The 20,035-nt window shown below is 39.1% G+C and overlaps 1 protein-coding gene across 2 annotated transcripts in view; it reads left to right on the forward strand.

Annotated features, from left to right (window-relative positions):
- Positions 1 to 6,054: 6,054 nt before the first annotated feature.
- MINDY3 (MINDY lysine 48 deubiquitinase 3) overlaps positions 6,055 to 20,035 on the forward strand; it is a 63,509-nt gene continuing 49,528 nt past the window's right edge. Inside the window, exons 1-4 of one of the 2 annotated variants that reach the window (XM_059818811.1) lie at positions 6,055 to 6,154; positions 15,318 to 15,397; positions 17,556 to 17,613; positions 18,076 to 18,249. In XM_059818811.1, coding sequence (XP_059674794.1) covers positions 6,058 to 6,154; positions 15,318 to 15,397; positions 17,556 to 17,613; positions 18,076 to 18,249 — 409 coding nt within the window. In that variant the 5' untranslated portion in view covers positions 6,055 to 6,057. Of the gene's footprint in view, positions 6,155 to 13,524; positions 13,590 to 15,317; positions 15,398 to 17,555; positions 17,614 to 18,075; positions 18,250 to 20,035 lie in introns of those variants that run through there. The other variant, XM_059818812.1, reaches the window with a different exon arrangement.

The following is a 20,035-nucleotide window of genomic DNA, read 5'->3' on the forward strand; positions in this document are numbered from 1 at the left end:
GAAATGCAACAGTAAGTAGAATCATTTTGTTCTGATGTAGCTTGTGGTATGAATATAGGGATATTCACTGATCAGTGTTTCTGCAAATGATGGAGTTGTAGCTCCAGCAGTTTTAAACAACTTACCTAAAATTAATATTGTCTATACTATTAAGATACTATATATATGGAAGAAAGAACTCCTTTAACTTGCTATATTGGCTATCACAGAAAGTTGCAATTCTCCAGCAAATCCTTCCCACTCCAGAAGGATGTCAACCCCAAACATTAACATGCTCAGGATAATCAGTAACTCGTTTTCGCTCATCAACAGATTCTGAGGGCAAATATCTACCAAGAAATTGCCCATTTTCTTTTTTCCATAATTTCAGTAGGAGTCAGTCCTCTAAGAACTTTTTCAAATCTAGCACTAACTCATCATTTAAAAAGACAAAACAAGAGACATCAGAACTTTCTGTTTCCTAGCCTTGGAGCCTACCTTCCCAAAGAACCTGGTGCTGACGCACAGGTCAAAATATAGGAAGTTCTACCCTCTTCTCAAAATAGGGAGACCTAAGGAGAGAAAAAATGAACCATTCAAGTCTCAGGGCCATAGTATGTCCCTTGGCACCTGAAGAATTTCACTTTTGTGCCTCAATTTCCCTCCTCATCTTCCTGCTGGCAGAAAGCAACTTACTCTGTCCATTCCCTGGATTGTGGAGCTTTTTCCTTTGCCAGGCAACAGACCTTGCAGGACTACCCCAATTCAGGATGAGGACACTGAGCAGACAAGCACGACATTGTGTTCTTGTCTCTTCCATGTATAGTCTCACTGGCTGACCTAAGCAAAAAACAGGGATAAGGGTCTCACTCCCCCACCACTTTGTCATCACTGTTACTATAATTATCTCTACCTTTTATCCAAGAAGTTGGAAGAATTAATGCCACCCATTCTTGCTGCTTACCCACAGTCCGGAGCTTACCTCTGCTGCAAGAGAGGGAGTAGGCAGCATTTTGTAAACTGGCGACATTAATTATTCCCCAGACGCAAATGTGTACACAAATGGAATTTTGAGCAGGATTTTTGTATCAAAATTCTTCCTCAGAAATCACCCCAAAAGCAAACAGGCACATAACACTTCATGTTGCACTATAAACAGAGTCCAGATACAATCACATCAGTAGGATACTAGGTATCCAAACAACAGACAGACAACTAACTAAACACTTGCTATTTGGTTCAATGGCCTTTTCTAGCCCACCACAACACTTCAACTTCTTACTAACACTTTTTCTATACAGACCTGATAGTGTGATTTTTGTTTTGTTGGGGGGCAAGGCAGGTGTTGAGGTAATTAAAAGAAGGGAGTAAACAGAAAAGGGGACTGTAGAAAACTTTAATTGTAATCCTCAATTACAGCTCCTCACTAATGTCAGAGCAATTTAGTTATACAACACCACTGTGCTTCCCTTTGGAGCTGTATGCGCTAAGTAGCTTGGCATTTATTAATATACTTGTTTTTCCTACCACCCAAGCCAGACAATGCATTTTTAAAGACAATTAAGACAAAGCTATCTCAGTGTGGATGAACTTTATTGATATTTGTCTGGCAAAAATGTACAATGTCTGTAACAGTTCATAGCACTAAACCCATAAACTCTCAATTAATCCAAAAACTTTCATGAATACTCTTAATCCTTAAAAAAAATATATTAAGTAAACCAAAAGGGGCTGCACACAGATAGAGTATACGCTTATATTCTTTACCTTCTCCTTCTGTGTAGTGCAGAACTGTTCTAAGATGTTACATACTGAAATTAACAGAATCAAGCTAAACCAAGTGACTTTGGATTACAGATTAGAAGGGAGAGCATGGTCATTGACATATTTTCCTAAAAAAACAAAACTGCCAAACCAGCCTGCAGAGGGAATTAACAGCACTTCACAAAGAAAAAAATAAGTGAATGGTGCATATTATTTGAAAGGGAAGAAAGAAAACCTCCGGATATTTTTAAAAGTGCACATTAAGTCACCAAACCAACCACATGATGGCAGTCCAACCTTTAAAAAAAAAAAGGAAAAACACATGCATTTAATAGAAACTATTTGAAAAAGTAGTGCAAATCTGTGCATACTACTCAGAATATATCTAAGCAATGCTGTAGAGCAGAAAGTTTCAACCTCTCTTGATTTGCATACCTCTAAACATTTTTAAGGAGGTAAAGACCCAATATGCAGAGAAGTCTGCTTTTATTTATCTTCCATGAAATTCTGCCTTTATAGTACAGTTCATACATCCCAGAGTCCACAGAAACAAGATTTAAATACCACTGTTTCATAATTTTAGAAAATACTACTTCCATTATTAGTGTGCTGATTTGCACAGTCTTCATTCAGAGTTCAGACTCCAATCCACATATATTCTGTTTCTGAAACACAATACATAGTTTACCTTCATATAACATAGGTCAACCTGATATTAGACCTGACTGAGCTCTCAGTTTCTCCCTTAGTGAGAAAACCCAACAACCTGAAAAAAACAGAAGTGCCAGTACATTCCTAATTCCAAAATACCAGTTTCCTGGTATGCTTTTCTCCTAATCCCCCTTTTTTAGTTTCCTCCTCACTAACTGCAACCCAACTACCTACATAAGTTCACATACATATCTTCCAGTCGAATTCTTCGGTATGCATATGCAACGTATCACTAGCTTATGAATGCCCAAAACTTAAAAGATGATGGGTGAGAGATCAAAAGTCGTAACTGATGACATCCACAGTCTCGTTCACTCGTATTCAGTGTTGTTTCCTACAGCTGACTATGCTGTTTGCCTTTTACCATCTGTATTAGCGAGGCTAATGATTTCAGCGGTATTTCCAAAATAATTTCCTAATGCTTTTCCTAATCAGCACATGGCAGATTGTTCCGGTTGGCACACATGCCCAAAACCACTCCCTTGTTCCCAGATTCATTAGTTTTTATTTGTCTATATTGAACTCCATGCGCTGTATGCCAACCAAATCAAGATGGGTCAAATTGCTCTACATCTTGTGTCTCTCATTACTGTCTTCACTTTTGTCAGTATAGTAACTCTGAAGACATGTTTTCTTGCATCCATGTTCAAATTATATGGAGCAAATTAGCAATATCAGAGGCATACAACAGTCAGTAGCTGGTGAGACATATTAAAAGTGCAATCATTTTTACAAAACACAAGGGCATAAGCCTAAAACCTCACTGCTACATAACAAAACTGCTACTACATCAAAATGGGGCTATTTGTCATTCTAACTCAGGTTAGAAATATAGATTCAATTTAATTTGATATTGTGACTTTACAGGAATATTAGCTGCTAGTTCACCTGTGGTCTATAATCACAAATGTGCAGCTGATAAGCATTCTTCCACTCCATTGTAAGAAAGTAAACCTGTTGCACTTATTTAAAGCACATTAAAGTGCAACACTTCTGGCTCACAACTCCCACAGTTGTGACTGAGCTTTTCCTGACACCTGTTTCAGTGTGAATACCTGTTTGCACCCATGAAATCAAAGGGCACTCTCACTCCAATTAACTTCCTTTCCACAACACACAAATGATGATCCAATGCACCAGAGAGGGAAGTGGAAGAGGAGCTTTTCCAGCCTTTTGGTGCCTCTGGGTGGTGCCATCCAACTCCACACAGCAACATCCATCATCCAGTTATAGGCTCAGCATCCTTGTTCTACGATGCCTTCTCCCCTCAATTCTCCATTTGTTTGCCGAATTCAATTTTTTGGGTTGTACGCCCAGCATCCATGACAACATAAGTTTGCTTCCTCAGAACAAGGCCAGCAGCTTGAAGAGATGGGCTAAAACTTGCAGTTCTTTCCTTCTCTTCGTAAAGCCTGCCTATCAATGGACAGTCTGAACTTTGTTGAGCTACCTGACTTAAGCTTGCACCATCACACCATTTTGATATATATACTTCTCTGAGATATTTCAAATGCATTCAATACACTTTAAAATATATATACCTTGATATTTTCCTCCTGCTCATGTGATGTTTACAATTTCGAGCCTGCTATACCCAGTATTAAACTCAAAAGTACTACAAGAAAATTTGCATTTTACTGCACAATTGATTCAAAACACACAAAAACTAAAGAACATGACGGCCTCTATTATGGTATATATAGAACATGGTTTTGTTGTTATGATGCCTTTAATTCTAATTAAATTCTTTCCACTTGTTTAGTTATTCTTCCTCTATGCTAAAAATCAAAAAGCATCCATTATAAGCATTACTTATGCAAATCCAGAATCCATTCTGTTTATTAATCCTGAAGAAAATTGATGGCTTGTCAGTAATTATTCAGAAAATGCTTAATTGTGCACGTGTTTGAAAATGCTTAAAAATGAGAAGTACAACCACACCATCTTCTGATCAACTTGTGGTATGACATGTCAGAAAGCTTACAAACACCCTGATATTGGTTATTTTCATACTAAATTCAGAATGATTGCACATGTAACAGTTTCAATATGTGCTCAATCTCCATAAAAGTAGTAACTGTATGATGAAGTGGGCGGGCACAATATTACAGCTCAATTCCACCTGTACTCCACTTAAAGAATTCCAAGGGGCATAAGCAATACAGTTTCACCCAGAAAACTTTTAGATTGAAATGCTTTTTTCTAAGAGAACATCCTTAATCCAGTTTTGTCAGTGGTAATTGTTACCACCCTTCTGAAGAATTTTGTTTAATAAAGTCTATGTTAAACTTGTGCACAACACTGACCACAAAACCTCCATGAAGAATTCCCATTCCAATTACCTTTTATAAAAATACCCAGTCTCTATTTCTAGAATCTCTACTAGAAAAAATAATCATTACTGAATTAGATAAACTAAATTTATTTTCCAAATCTGCATCTTTTCCAGTTCATGGGATGTCCATCTAATACCACTCCTAAATAGTTTAAGAAAATCATATGGCTAGCTTTATTTCAAACTATTGCATGAACAAAGGTACTGCCAGGTGAGAGCGCTGTTTCTAAAAAAAGTACAAATACTTCATGTATATATGCAAGCACTACATTTTACCTATATGCTAGGTTAGCACTTGCACAAGACACTATACAACAAATATATAAAGGAAGCTCTCTACTTATACTGGTATGATTCTGAATTCCTGACATCTCCTGGTATATCCAGCCCATATGCAAGATTTTGCAGTCTTTACACTGATTACTGTCTGCTTCACACTAAGACTTAAAAGGCCACCTCCTCTAACACCACTATCTCCTCACCAATGCCACTCCGTTCTGCTCAACTTTTAAGAAAGCGTCTAGGGCAGCCCGTACTGAGCAGAACCCAAACCGGCAGTGCAAGCAGCGGCAGGGCCAAACCCCAGAGGGCGAGGGAAGGCTAAGGGGAGCTGCTGCCAGCCGAAGGTATCGGCCTCACAACCGGGTGGCTGACAGTGCGGGCTACCGTTTGGGTTCACTGCTACGCCCATCTAAGCCGACCCCCCCAAACACACACGCACGCACTGTGAGGCCAGCGGCCGTGCCCTGCGCGGCAACCCTTACCGCCAGGCTGCGGCCTCAGTACCACCCGGCCTAGCGCTACGGCGGGGCGGTGGGGCGGGGCGGGGCGGGGCGCGGGGCGAACCGGCACGGCGCTCCTCACTCCCTGCCAGCCGCCGCTCTGCCCTCAGCCAACGTCTCCTCGGGGAGCAACGGTCGGCGCGCAGCTACGGAACAGCGCGTGCGCCGCCCGCCAAACCGCCGAGCCGAAGGGAGGAGATGCGAGCCAAGCTCCCCACCGCCCTGCTTGCTGCGCCCACGGAAGCACCAGGGCCTGCTGGGGAGGCGGAAAAGAGGCCATCAAGCATGCGCAGCTCCGCGAGGCGCCCGGCGACGCCCCGCCCTCCGCGCGAGCGCCCCGCCCGGCCCCGCCCTCCCGCCCGCCCGGCGCGGTCCGGCCCGGCCCGGCCCGGCCCCTCCCATGCGCAGGGGCAGCGGCTGCTACAGCCGCCTCCGCCGCCTGGAGACTCCTCGCCCGCCCGGCCCCAGGGCCGCCACCGCCCCGTCATGTCCGAGGCGGGCCAGGAGCTTGTCCACCTGGTGTGGGGCAAGAAGGCCGGGCCCCGCGGGCTGGCCGACACCATCTTCTGCCGCTGGGCGCAAGGTACCTGCGTGCGCCGTGCCCCGGCTCCGCTCCCCGCCCGGCCCTTCCCCCGCCTCGGTGCCTGCCCGGCCTCTTTCCCCGGGGCTCCTTCCTCGGCCCTCGGCCCGCCCCGCCGTCCTCGGCCCACCTGCCCGGACACGCCCACAGCTCTCCCCGCCGCCCCCGCGGGGCTCCGCGGCGCCTGTCTGTCCGTGTCCGTGTGTCTGTGAGGGGAGGGGGGCGCCGCTCTGTGGGGCAGGGGCCCCTCCGCGCGTCTGTGGACGGGGACACCGGTAGTTGGTTGCGTTCGTGTTCCTGTGCTACCGGCAGCTCAGCGTGTGGCCCACGGGAAAAATGATGCAGCAGTTTCACTTGCTAAATAGTATTTTTTGCAGCTTCGTCGTCTTCTACCACAAATCTTGACAGAAACTTAAAAGAGTAGGGAAGGGAATGTATTTCTTAGATGTATCTCAACGGCATCTTGCACCATTATTTTACATAGCTCGTGCAAACATGAATATAAGTTGCCTTTTTTTTTTTGCAAAGAACATGGGAGTCACAAATAGACTTCTCAAAAGCAGGGACAGGCTTGGGACAGAGACCCCCAAATTTTTTTGTAAGCTGGTTCTTTGGCGATTGAAGCAGGTGTATACCATCTTTAGGATGTGGCAAGAGATACAGCAACAGTAACCATGGAACCTGGGGTATTTGTAAGATGTTTTTTCCATATTTAAATTATGCAACCTACACATCGTCTCTTTTTGATGGAGACTTTCTGGTATTCTTTCAAAACTACAATTGCAAGGTGTAGTACTGAGAAAAATTACATACAAGGTATCAGTCTGTGTCCCTGTCCTGGCTGAAGAAAAGGAATAATAGCCTTCTCTATAACTTACTATGAGCGTTGAAGAATTCTAGTAATGGTTATGAAGATTGTAATAAAACCACCTCTAATTCCTGGAGAAAGTTCACAAATCATAGTGGAATTTATAGATTTTTAAAAAAAAAATTAATGCATTCAGGTCTCAGGGTAAGGTTGGCTGAAACAAAAGGATGTTCTCAGTGTTCTCTGTTCCTTGCTTTTCTTTTTTTAACATGAGTTTTGTCATTTGCGTAGTTTCAGTAGATGCATGTGTGATGTTGATTTGGGAGCTCCACAGCTTCTCCCCTGTCACAGGACACAGTGCATTACCAGACTCTCATGTCTTTTTCCTTAGGTTAATCTCTGTTCAGATAATTCAGTGAGAAATATTTTGGGGAAAAATGCTAAATTCCTTCTAAGTTCTAGAATTTAAACAGGCCTAGTAAAGCTATTACTTTTCCTAATGAATTGATTATTTTTACTGAAATTACTTTCCTAAATGTCTCTTAAGTAGAGTGTTGCTGTTTCACTACAGGTTTTTGCTAAAGAATTGGTGTTAAAAAGCTTAATTACTTCTTTAACTGGCAATGTTAGGTTAATGAAATTGACATTTTCAAGATATTTTGTTTGTATATGAAATTTTAGCAGTTCCGAAATTTATTGAAATATATGTTGTAATGCCCCCACACTTGTGATCCTGTGAAAGATTAATGGAAAAGGCCTCTCGTGTTCTTGGTGGTTCCTGGAAAGGAGCTATTATATCCTATCTGTCTTTAGGGGAAGTCCTGTAACTATACTGTGTAGTATGTCTTTTTCCTTCTCCATATCCTCTTTAATATAATCAATTTTGTGTAGTAAAAACACTTGACAATAAGTTAGTGTGTAGTTTGGAGTTCTGCTGGGAATGAAAATAGTCAGTCTCAGTCACTTACGTTGTGTAGCAGCATAATGCATTTATGCAACTTTCAGTTTCTATGTTGCTGAAAAAGTTCTGCACCATTTACCTACTGCAGAAGGAGTCTTGTCAACACTGACTCATCAAGATTTAAAAAAAAACACCAAACATAAAAATCAAGCTTTATTATTTCCAAAGACTTCAAAGTTTAAAAGATAGACCCTTGTTTCACATTATATGTGCAGAAAGTATCAAAGAAGTATAAATGAAGCTTGCTTAAACAACTAGTTTGGTGTTCAGGTTTTTTTATGGTTTGGGTTTTTTTTTAGAGTGTAGTGCCACCACTGGTATTTATTTCAGATACTTTCGGAATGTTGTCTGATCCTTTCTCAAACCCTTTGGAAGTTGAGAACTATAATTTACATTTAGAAAGAAAAGAGTAGGGAGGGTGTTGAGGAATGTAAGACTCAAACCAGTCAGTTTCTCAGTAAAGATAGCAATGTTCCGGGAATCCGAGTCATGCATCAAACTCACTAGCCATCATATTTGTTTGGTCAAAACTGAAGACAGACTGATCTGGGGGCAGTTAACAGAACTGACCTAGCTAATGTGGATATGCTGTTTGAAGTTAGTGACAGTAATTCCCTCTGTTTGCTGCACTGGCAACTTTAAATATATTGTTTTGATTCCTGAGTTAACAAAGGCATGGCTGCAAAGCTGTTGTTGCAGTTGGGGTTTTTTTGGTGTTGTTTTTTCATGGATTTTTTTTTCTTTATAATTGCAGCAGAATTTGCAGTTTGACCCTTGTGAATCCCATTTACTAGAATCCTCAAAGTGGACACAGAGGAATGTAGTGCAAAAGCTTGATCTGCACTTCGGTGTTTCCTGGCATAGTTATGTTGACTTGGGAAGGAGTTAGGAGGAGGACTGTACCCTAAAGAAACATACACATGTTAGGTGTGATTTTCTTCATTGATCCATGAGACAAATTCCATTCTTAAAGCTGCTCTTCAGATCAGCCCTAAGGCATGCGGCATCAGGTGTACACAACAATGAACGTCTGGCAAGTTTGAGCCTTTCAGAATTCCCTAAACTGTTTTCTCACTGGTCTTTGGAAAGAGCAATATGGGACAGTCTTTTCAAAACAACTATTATTTAACTTCAAAAGCGTAGTGTGAAGGTATTAATACTACACTTGTCATATATATGTATAACGTACAATGTAAAAAAGTCTGTTTTATCTGGATATTCTTCCAGGTTGAGACATTGACAACTTTCCTTTCTTTCTCCCCTATTCTTTCCAGGTTTCCTTTTTTTACATGTCTAGAACTCTGTTTCTGGTCTAGTACATTTAAATGTCACCAGATTGGCTTTCATTACATCCTTGGTTGAGGATGTAATACGATCCAGTAGTATCGTTTTTAAGTCATTGGAGCTGGAATATTGTTAGACCACAATCAAGTCAGGGTTACTAGGAAATTGTATTTTTGCCAGACAAGCAGATACATTTTGAGCAAAAAGAATACACTTGCCACTCTTCAAAGTCTTAAATAGAAGAAGCAATTTGAAAAGTGTTCCGCTGAGTTTGGTTTAATAATTTTTAATTAATTTGGGTGATGGGAGAGAAATAGTCATTGGTATCTATGTAATTTTTTTTTAATGTTTTGATGACTATGATTTATGGAATATTTGCATTTGTCTGCTTTCCATCTCTTTGAGTTCCATATTACTCAGTGCAAACAGTTAATCAGGAAGAAAAGAAAAACATTTTTAATTTAATATTTACAGTAAGGGTATAGACAAGTGTGGATTGTGCAAACAGCTGGAGGAAGTTACACCTATTGGCCCATTTCGGCCAAACCTAGTTGTTGCTGCTTGTCTGCCGTAAGTATTGCCTCTTCAAATCTTTTGGTGGAACTGCTTTGAAGCTTCTGCTTTACTGATGCCAGTCACACTTAGCAAAGTAAACCTTGGTGAGTGGTCTTCAGGTGATGGGCTGTGGACTGCTTTTCAGGCATCTGTAAAAATTAAGAAAGAAGTTAGAAGCTAAACCTGCTGCCAGGAATTTGCACATCATGTGGAAAAAATATCGAGGTCTTCAAACAAAAGAGTACTGATGACTACTGCCTTAGAGCTTCAGTTTAAGTAGATGATGTTGCTTCAGTTTAAGTACATGTTGCTAATTCTGCCAGTAGGAAGGCGTCTTTCTTGCTAACACAAGCCATACTACTATTAAATGTGAGACTACAGTAGCTTTTGGAAAAACAGCAGGAACATGCTGCTGAGAAGAGCTACTTAAAAGCCTTCTCTAGAGAAGAATTTCTGTTCTCAATTTTATACTGGTAGACTTTTTACTTCTTTCCTCCCTTGGAGTGGCATATTCGTTTTGGGGTAGTGATACTCTCTTTACAGACAAAAGACCACATCTTGCTGTTTTAGACAGACTGTCAAATCCCTTTCTATTGTATATGAGATTTAAATGTTTATTTCATACACTTCCATAATACAGAGTTGTCTTAAAATAATTCATTCATTCTGAAGAACGCAAAACCTCTTGTGAAGCTTGCTGAATAAAAAGTTAGGCTTTGGGGCAGAAATACAGTTTTTTGAGGGACTGTCTGTGTCATTATGTGTAAGTAACAGCTCTTTCAGCACTGTTAAACTGGAAGGAGAATGTAAGATACCGTTCACTGTAAAAAAATGGGGTGTGAATATCTAAGTTAAGTTGTTAAGATTGTATTTTCTGGCTAATGGGCATGGTGGCTAATGTAGTTGGAATACACATAGAGCAGTAAGCATTTGAAATGCCCTGTAACACAATTATCTAAATAATTAGTGAACCCTAAAACTCTTTGCTGCTGCCTGGGCCCAAAAAGGAATATCTGAAAGGACATTGTCCTTTCTTTAAGAAAGGATATGGTGCTAGTGAGTCCATTCTTTACAGTGGATAAAGCTGACAAGCTTAAAGAAAATAAAAGGTCTTGAGGAGTACTCACATAAAAGGCTCTTACCAGTGTACAGATTCAGAAGTTTCAGTCAAAATTCAGAAGTTTCACAGAGCTGTTTTGTTTTTACAAAGGTGTGAAAAAAGGCAGATGTGTTGGAATCTTACCTTGTTTTCTGGCAGCTTGTTGCCCAATGTAATGGTAGCCTACCAGGTAATTTGGATACTTTCCTCAAACACCTGCAGGACTTCCTGGCTCTTTATCCACAACCCATTAAGTGAAATTTTGTTGCGGTATTGCTGTAGTAAACGCTTCTTTCTTTTTGTGTGTGGGAAAATGTTCTTTTGTTTGGGTTTTTTTTCCCCACAGAAAATTTCAGAAGTTTCATTTTACTATAAAAATACACTTTGAAAACTCAAAGCCATGCGCAAAAAGTGTCTATCATAGAATCACAGAATCGTGAAGGTTGGAAAAGACCTGTAAGATCATCAAGTCCAACTATCAACCCAACACCACCATGCTCACTAAACCATGTCCCGCAATGCCTCGTCCACACGTTCCTTGAACACTTCCAGGGATGGTGACTCCACCACTTCCCTGGGCAGCTTATTCCAGTGTTTCACCACTCTCTCAGGAAAGAAATTTTTCCTAATATCCAGCCTGAACCTCCCCTGGTGCAACTTGAGGCCATTTCCTCTTGTCCTATCACTTCTCACTTGGGAGAAGAGACCAACATCCATCTCTCTGCAACCCCCTTTCAGGTAATTGTAGAGAGCAATAAGGTCTCCCCTCAGCCTCCTCTTCTCCAGGCTGAACAACCCCAGTTCCCTCAGCCGCTCCTCACAAGACTTCTTGTGCTCCAGACCCCTCACCAGCTTCATCGCCCTTCTCTGGACACACTCCAGCAGCTCAGTATCCTTCTTGTAGTGAGGGGCCCAAAACTGAACAAGGGATTCGAGGTGCGGCCTCACCAGCGCCGAGTACAGGGGCACGATCACCTCCCTACTCCTGCTGGCCACACTGTTTCTGATACAGGCCAGGATGCCGTTGGCCTTCTTGGCCACCTGGGCACACTGCTGGCTCATATTCATTGTACACCCAGTTCTAGAGAAAGGATGAAACATTAAGATGTGTTGTAAACTTTAATGGATTATTCTAGTGTTTCTGTCAGGCAGGTCTTGTATCCCAAAAGAGAAGGTGAGAGGCCGGCTCAGCAGAGAACAGAACAAAAAAAGATGAATAGCGTAGCATCTTGGTAGTTAGATTGGATCAGAAATAGAGCAAGGGGTTTTTTTCTAATGTGGTTAATGTTGCATGCTCTTTGGCTACTCCCCTCATCTCTTTCATTCAGCTAGAATTGGTTCTTCCACAGAGTGAAAACACTGAAGGTGTACAGCATCCTTTGTAAAATGACCGTGTTACTAATGTCTAGAGTGTTTTGGGTGTAAAAAAAAATTTTTTTTTAGAAATAGGCAAATTATTAAAAGATGCAGGAAAATAATGGGGTGGTCGTAACAGAAGAATGAATGGTTTTTGTAGTGCTTTGGACCATGATGTGGAGTATTAGATGAAAGACAAGAGTAGGTAACTAAGTCATACATTCATTTTGGCAAACTCTGTGTAGAAGAGCTAGGTATAGGTTATAGGTATAAGAAAAGAAACATGGGCCTTGGTAAATGCTAAGTTTTGGGGAAATAAGGAGAATAAAACTTTGTTTTGTGTGATTAATAATAAACAAAGGGTATAAAGACAGATTTGGGAATATCATAGTCACCATAACTCAGAATATTGGGCAATACACTGATTACCAACAGTAATCTAGATCGACTTCCCCCTGTTCCCACCCCCCCCCCAGACAGAAAGGTTAAAGCAGTAGAGAAGTAGTGATGTTGAAAAAATGGGGTCAATGGAACATTTACTAGGGTTATAAATGTCAAGAAAGATGTATGAAATTATACTATTTTATGTTTCTTATAGGTAAATGATGATAATTATACTCATGGTTAAAAGACAGGCAGATTAATAAAAAAAAGATTATTTTGGCTGCATTGCATCTATTTTGCTCTTGAAATTTTATCTTGAGTGAAAAGAGCTGTATGATAGATATGAGTGGTTAAGAGTGAGAGTAAGTAGAAATTAGTCTGGATCAGAGATGCTAGTCGTAGTTGGTAGCTTGAAGGGTGGCCAGGCCATTCCTACGAATCATAAGGAAGAGTGTGGGGTTATGGGTGTTTATAATAGAGATTGCCCAAGACGTGATTATTGTGGAGGGCAAAAAAGGTAAGTAGGTGCAATTACAGGCTGAGGTAGACTTGAACCCAGCTGGACTTCAGAGTGCTGCTTTCTGAAATTTTACCTGAGCTGACTTCAGATTTTGTAGAAGTTTTAAAAAAGAGAGCAAGACCAAAATCCCTGAAGCCCATTTTTTTGCTTAACAACTTTTAGAATCTTGATGTTTATTAAGCATTAAGCAGCATTTAGGTAAAAAGAAATTAAGTGTTCCTTTAGGTATTATATGTGTTTTTTCCCTGTGGTTGTATTCTGTCAAATTCTGTGTAATATCAATTTTGCATTGTCTATCTCAAATTTGTATTCTCTCTGGTGGATCACACTCGATTTTCTTTATTTTTAGGAAGCAATTTTGAAAAATAGGGCAGGGTTAAGCTGAGACAGTTCATGCTTTCTATGAGAAGCCTGAAGAATGTGAAACAAATTCAAGATTTCTTAAGTGTGTTTTAATGGTACCACATCCAAGTATGTTGTTTTTCTGCAGTGGCTAAATCATTAAAACAACTGAAAAAACCCTATTGTTGCAGTGTGCTTTGATGGCATGCAGTAACGCTTCAAAGTAGAGGAAGACTTACCTTTTAATATCATAAGCGTGCACAAACTAATTCAGAAAGTTTAAAGGACTTGTGATATTTCTTATTAGGGCATGTTAACAGGGGAGTGAAATGACACTAGTGCAAACTTTGGTTGAAGTATGGATTAATGGAGCTTCATTGCTACATGAGGTGATGCCGGATCTAAGTACGTAGGCTTGACATGCATCTGGGTTTTGGGTATAAAATACATCTTTATAATGCATATTTGCACATTCAGTTAAAAAAGAAAAACCTGGAGCCTTCTGTCAGATACAGGGGAAACCACGTTTTTTTAAGAACTATGGCTACATTGATCCATCTTAAAAAAATTTTCACATTGTTGTTAAACAACTATAATTTCTGTGATGAAATACAGCCTACAAAACATGCGGTAGTCCTCTCTTGTGCTGCTTGGGATGATGCACCTGTCATGCAGTAGTGTGGAAGTCTGCACTGGAGGGATGCATTTCCCCAATTCAAACTCACATGCAGGGATTAGGGATGCTTTTGATATGGCGGCATGTAATGATACAGAACTGGGAAAAGGAGAAATTGTGGGAAAGAAGCATTGAATATTCTTTCCACTGAGACTGACACTGCTGCGAAAATATGCATGTGTATCCCCTTTCTCCCTGCACCCGCTTGTTTGTGCTTGCTGGTTAGTTGCTGACTGCAGTTGCATGGTTTCTAGATTACATTGAACTAGAGTCACTTCAGCACAATCTTACCAGCACTTAAAAGAATAATGCAAAATATCACTCACTGTGAGTAAGTTGCTGTGTGTCAGCTTCATCAAGGTAATTGTCCACGTATATGCATTTATCTATGAGAAATGCAAGCTATGAATCACCATATCTTGAAGACAAGTTTAAGGGCAAGGTGGTAAACAATTTTGCAGTAATTGCTCCAGCGTTTGCTCTATTATGTGGCTGTAAGATAATTCTGAAATACAAATACATTAAAGACGGAGTGGGAAATCTTGCATCTCGGTAAATATAGTGTATTTTCTGTGAAAGAACACCATTAAGAGGCTCGCTTCAGTGGTTATAAGTGAATATTTGAGTTACTCAGCATATTTCAGTCTTAATAGGAAGCACTGATAGGCCAAAAATGAGATCAGTGGGAGGCATGCTATACCCTTCATAGGGAATAGAAATGTATTACACATGTTCAGTGAAGGTCCAAAGATGATTTTTTTTTTTACATATGTGTGACAAAATATTATCAGTTACAAACAAATTTTAATTGATTTATAAGAAATAAACCATAATAAAATAAAACCTATGGTTTAAGTATCCAGCCACATGTGCTCTAGTGACAGTTTTACTGTTAAAAATCCTTTTGTTTAAAACCGTTGACCCTTTGTTGTTGGCCCTTTGTGGTCATGATTTCATTGCTGAGATAAATAATTCATTTCTGTGCTCTCACCTGTATTCATGACTTTTTTTCTTCAGATAGTCTAACCACGTTCTGTTGCATTATCAGGGGAAAAAAATCTTGAAAACTTATCTAATCTTTAAAGGTGAATAAATCAGGTGTCATTTGTTAGGGAAGGAGTATACATAAACAGGTGCTTGTTTACATATTTCACTAAATATAGTCTTTTTTCATTCGACAGGATTTGTCTTTAGTGAATCTGAATCAACTGCATTAGAGCAATTTGAAGGTGGCCCTTGTGCAGTGATTGCACCTGTACAGGTAAGATGCATATAAATGCATCCTATATATAATAATATAGGAATGGGTTAAAATTAGTAAGCCCAAAATTTGTTCTTTTCTCTATATATGTGAAACTAAAATAAATATTAGAACATTGCAGATCAGTTGTGCTTTGATTTCATAATTATAGTGTGGAGGAGACAAAAAACTCAGTAAAAAGGCAGACATGGGCTGATTTTGAACTATAATTTTGCAGAAGTGGATTTGTTTGAGGAAGTACAGCAGGTTGATTCCAAGCAGAGGTAACTTTAAAGTGGGGAATACAGGATAAAGGGGAGAAGTAAAAGATCAGATATAAATGTAATCCTAATCCTTTCTTATCTCTCAAATTCCCTGTCCTTAAGAAGAGTAATACCTGTGTCACAACAGCTGCTTTAGCAAACTGTATTAGAAATATTTGAAGTAATCGATTTTCAAACCTAACAAGGTTTGCTGTGTAAGAAAAGGAGAAATGTTATACTTTCAAAGTCCTACTTAGCAGAATAATTGAAGTATGTCAGGTGAATATATTTTATTCAGGATACGTGCTTAGGATTTTATTTGTGCTTCAGATAAACTCAACCAACCGTGACTGTGATTTTTTTTTTGTTTTCTTACTCCATTGTATCTTGTAGACTATGTGCACACACTTTGAAATGCTGTTTCTGGGGCAATTCTGAACTGCTGTGTACATATATGACTTGTAGGCTGGATCCATTCTGCTAGAGCAGTTTGTCTAATCTGTGACTGCTCTTCATTCTCTTAGGAGCACCCTGTAGAGACAGGCAGACATTGAGTCATGGGCCAGATTCCTTTTTCTGGTAACCTGCTCTTGACTCCTCTTACACACAGATCAAATTCTGCGGGTATGTCTAGGTCTGAGTTGAGGCCTTGTCCACTGATAGGGGACATATTAAAGTCATGTAGCAGAGTTAATCTGATCATGAACTGGAAGGTATCCGAGTCAGAAAACTGACATCATCGAATTGTTTGTGTCTCTGGTGTGTGTAATGTAAAAGTCCTAAAATCTCTGTTATGATTACTTCAAGACACTCTAAATGCTGGGCCCACCAAAAGACTCATACCACAGGAAGGAGCACCACTTGTTTAGGTTGTAAACAATCAATAGAAAAATATTTTGTTATGAATTGCACTCTGTAATGTGGCTTTGCCTAGTTCTGTGGTCTTAAAACCAGATGTAGAGTGTCTGGTCTCTGATGTTAGAATTACAAGGTTTTATTTGGAGGGAGTGGCAAGAGTAAAGAATAGGACCAGCCAGCTCCTTAAAGGCAGTGCCAAGTCTTTACCATATCAAATGTTCTTATAGACAGTGTTTTTCCAGATTTATATGTAGTTCAACTTTCTTGAAGTTAAGTATTTAAAGCATGTTTAAAAGTGAGCTGAGTTCCAGCTAGGGAAGGAGGAAGGGATCAAACAGATCTTGCAGTGCCTAGTGCTGCTGTGAATTACTAAAAAAGGTGTGCGGAAGATCTGTGATGGGAGAGCAGGGTGAGTCTGTCAGGGAAGAAGTGAAAATTGAAGCAGCTATTTTTAGGGTGCTACAAATACCTGAAACAGCATCTCATAGAGTAATTAGATCAAGAGTCTGCTTCCCAAAGTTCGTTCTTTCATTGTTCCTTTTCTGTAACTTAGAGCATATTTTTTTTTTTTTTAATTGCACCATTAGTGTTGATGGAAAACAAAGCAGGGATATGGACATGCATAGGTTTTCTTTAATGTGTTCTGTGAATTATGACTGCAATGGTTAAAATAGGTGGGCTTTTCAAGTACTAAACGTTTGTCTGAGTGACTGGACTTGTCTTGTACTACTCATCAGTTATATTGCAAAATATTTGTGCCTCCATTACTGCAGTCTTGTGAGTCTGGAGATGTTTATGTAAATATGCAGTCTGTGTATTTGAAGCGTGTCTGAGGTTCAAACTCAGTAATGTTGAACGTAGGTATGAGGCCACCTTTGCAGTTAGTTTGAATGGGAAAAATCAGTAAACAGTGCAGTCTCAGGGTCTCTTACTGAACGATGAGCAGCTTGAAACCCTTCTGATAACATACAGAAATGCTTTGGTATAGAGCTTGTGACATAATGTAAAAGTTGGTATTGTCTTATATATTAATATTATTTTATGCTTTGATAACAAAGGCATTCCTTTTGAAGAGGCTTTTTACCGGCGAAAAGTCTACTTGGAGAGACTGTCCAGGTACTGAGACCTCTTTTTTTTTCTCTTTATTTTTTCCATTTTTATTATTTGTAAAGCATGTCCTAGTACAAATAATTTAGAATATTTTACACTTTGTTTTTGTTTAAGTGTGCTCTCATGCCATTTTATGAGACATACAGTATGTATACTACATGTCTGTAAACTCCCATTTCTGAGGCTTATGCCTGTACATAGTACTTCTGTGTTTTACAAATATTTGATTGAAATCTATTATTAGGAAAGGGAATGGATTAGAAATCGTATTAAACCACATTTTTCTAAAGACAGCTTTATAATTCTTTGATCCAGTATAGTTGAACAGCTATTAACATTAATAATTGATAAGATAAAAGTAATAAACTCAATTATTTAGATAGCATTAATGTATAAAAGAGATGCTAGTAGATTATATAAGATACTGATTAGCAGCAATTGAACTTATCTAGGTTTCTGATCTTTCAGAAGAGGAGCAGAAGAACCTTCTCTGTCATACATTATGTGATATTTTGGAAATGGCTTGCTCTGATAATTCTGAGTCGTACTCTCTGGCTATGTGGATAAGAGGAAAAACAACTGAAGAAACTGCTAGTATTTCTGAAAGTCCTGCAGAATCTAGTCGTCAAGAGGAACAACCTTGTAAGATGTATTTCTGTATTAAATTACTCATCACTTAGTGAAGTATAACGTTGTTTTTGAGGGGCCAGTACTTTTTATTATTACACAGATGGGGTTTTTGCCTTTGTGATTCCATTAGTAATGGAAGGATTTTTGTCTGTTGTAATTAGAGGCATTGATCCTTTTTGTTGAAAGGAACGTGCTATCTATCACTGGAGTTCTAACATACATGTTTGTCTTGAATTTGAGCAATTTCCGTAACCTTTTCAATTTTATTTTGTAATTTATTGGGACCTGATGTGTCTTTAATTTGGAAAAATCTACATGCTTTCTAACACTGGAGGAATATTTCAACTTGTCACGTTTTGCTTTATTTCAGAAGAGCTTCTGTAGGAAATTCTGCAAAGCTTTATCTGTTCTAAAATATTCTGGATCCCTTGTTATGGAGAAGTAGCCTTTTTCCCTTTGTTTGATTCTATGCAGTACCAAACAGCTTAATCAAATCACCTTCTAGTAGATTAACAGAATTTTTTTGTAGGTTAGAATTTTTTGGTTACCTGCTTTTTGCAAATGTCTTGATTCCTTCATTAGTTACTGACACCAAGGATCTGGTGAACATCATCTGTTGCACTGATACGGCATCCAGTCATATCTAACTGCTGTGGAGCCAGTGACACGGAAAATTTATCTGTGCACACATGATCATTGAGATGTTTATTTATTAATCTTTTAATAGGAGATACCTAATGTGTTAAAAGATAAGCTTCTTTTTCTTTTAGTTTTTGTTCCGAATGTGTCCCTTAAGAAGTATGAAAAACTCTTCACATGAGAACATACTTATAAAGGTGCCATCTTTTGATGGAAGGAATATGTTATTCAGCAGTTTGTGGCATAACTACAAAGTAAGAATTGTACAAGTAGATTTATACATGTGCAGCTAGCTATAGCAATTAGTAGTGCTGGAGCTCTTTGTGTTACAAGTCATCTTCATCTGCTTCTATCAAATGCTCCATGTGCTTTAGAAGACTTAAACAATACTAATTAAAATGTTACTTAATTGAAAGAACAGAAGGTCACCGCATGAGTTCCAAAGTGAGCATTTTTGGGGTTTTTTTGTTAAGAAAATTATTATAAAGAAAGTTGTATCTACAACTTTTCTGTTTTAAAAAAAAAGTTTTCCTTTGCAAGATAATAATAAGGCAGTTGTAACTCTGAAATTCCTAATCTGTTTTGATTTTCCAGTTGTCTCTGAAGCTCTTGCTCATATTATAAAGTTTCCTTCAAAGAAGTAGTTAAGCAGAACCTAGTTATCAATAGGCTTTTACTGTCCTGTTTATTAATAATTGCCTTATTCTAAAGAACTTTTAACTTTAGAAAATGTACAGCAGAAAGTCTTTTTAAACCCACACTCTATTAATAATTATTCTCAACACTGACACTTAATGAATTAATCCATTCTATTACATATCTACATTTTTCATATTTCTGTGCAAGTCTACAAGTTCTGCCTGACTTGTCCTTAATACCATGGAATGTGCTTAGGAAGAGCAGGATACATTTGCCATGAACAGTCTGCTTTAGTCAAGAGCAATGTTAATCGCTTTCGTTGTTCATATTCTACATTCCCTGCTAGACACTGAATGTACCTTTTGTATGTACTCTACAGTTCAAACAGTAATTTACCTTATATGTATAATGCAATACACTTCCTGATTTAAGATATGTTTGTTAAGGATTTTTTCTTTTCTGTCCTGCTATTTAACTATGGACCAGCTTCTTGCGTGGTTAGGCTTGGGACAAAGATGTG

This window comes from Gavia stellata, chromosome 6 (assembly GCF_030936135.1).
Source record: "Gavia stellata isolate bGavSte3 chromosome 6, bGavSte3.hap2, whole genome shotgun sequence".
NCBI lineage: Eukaryota > Metazoa > Chordata > Aves > Gaviiformes > Gaviidae > Gavia > Gavia stellata.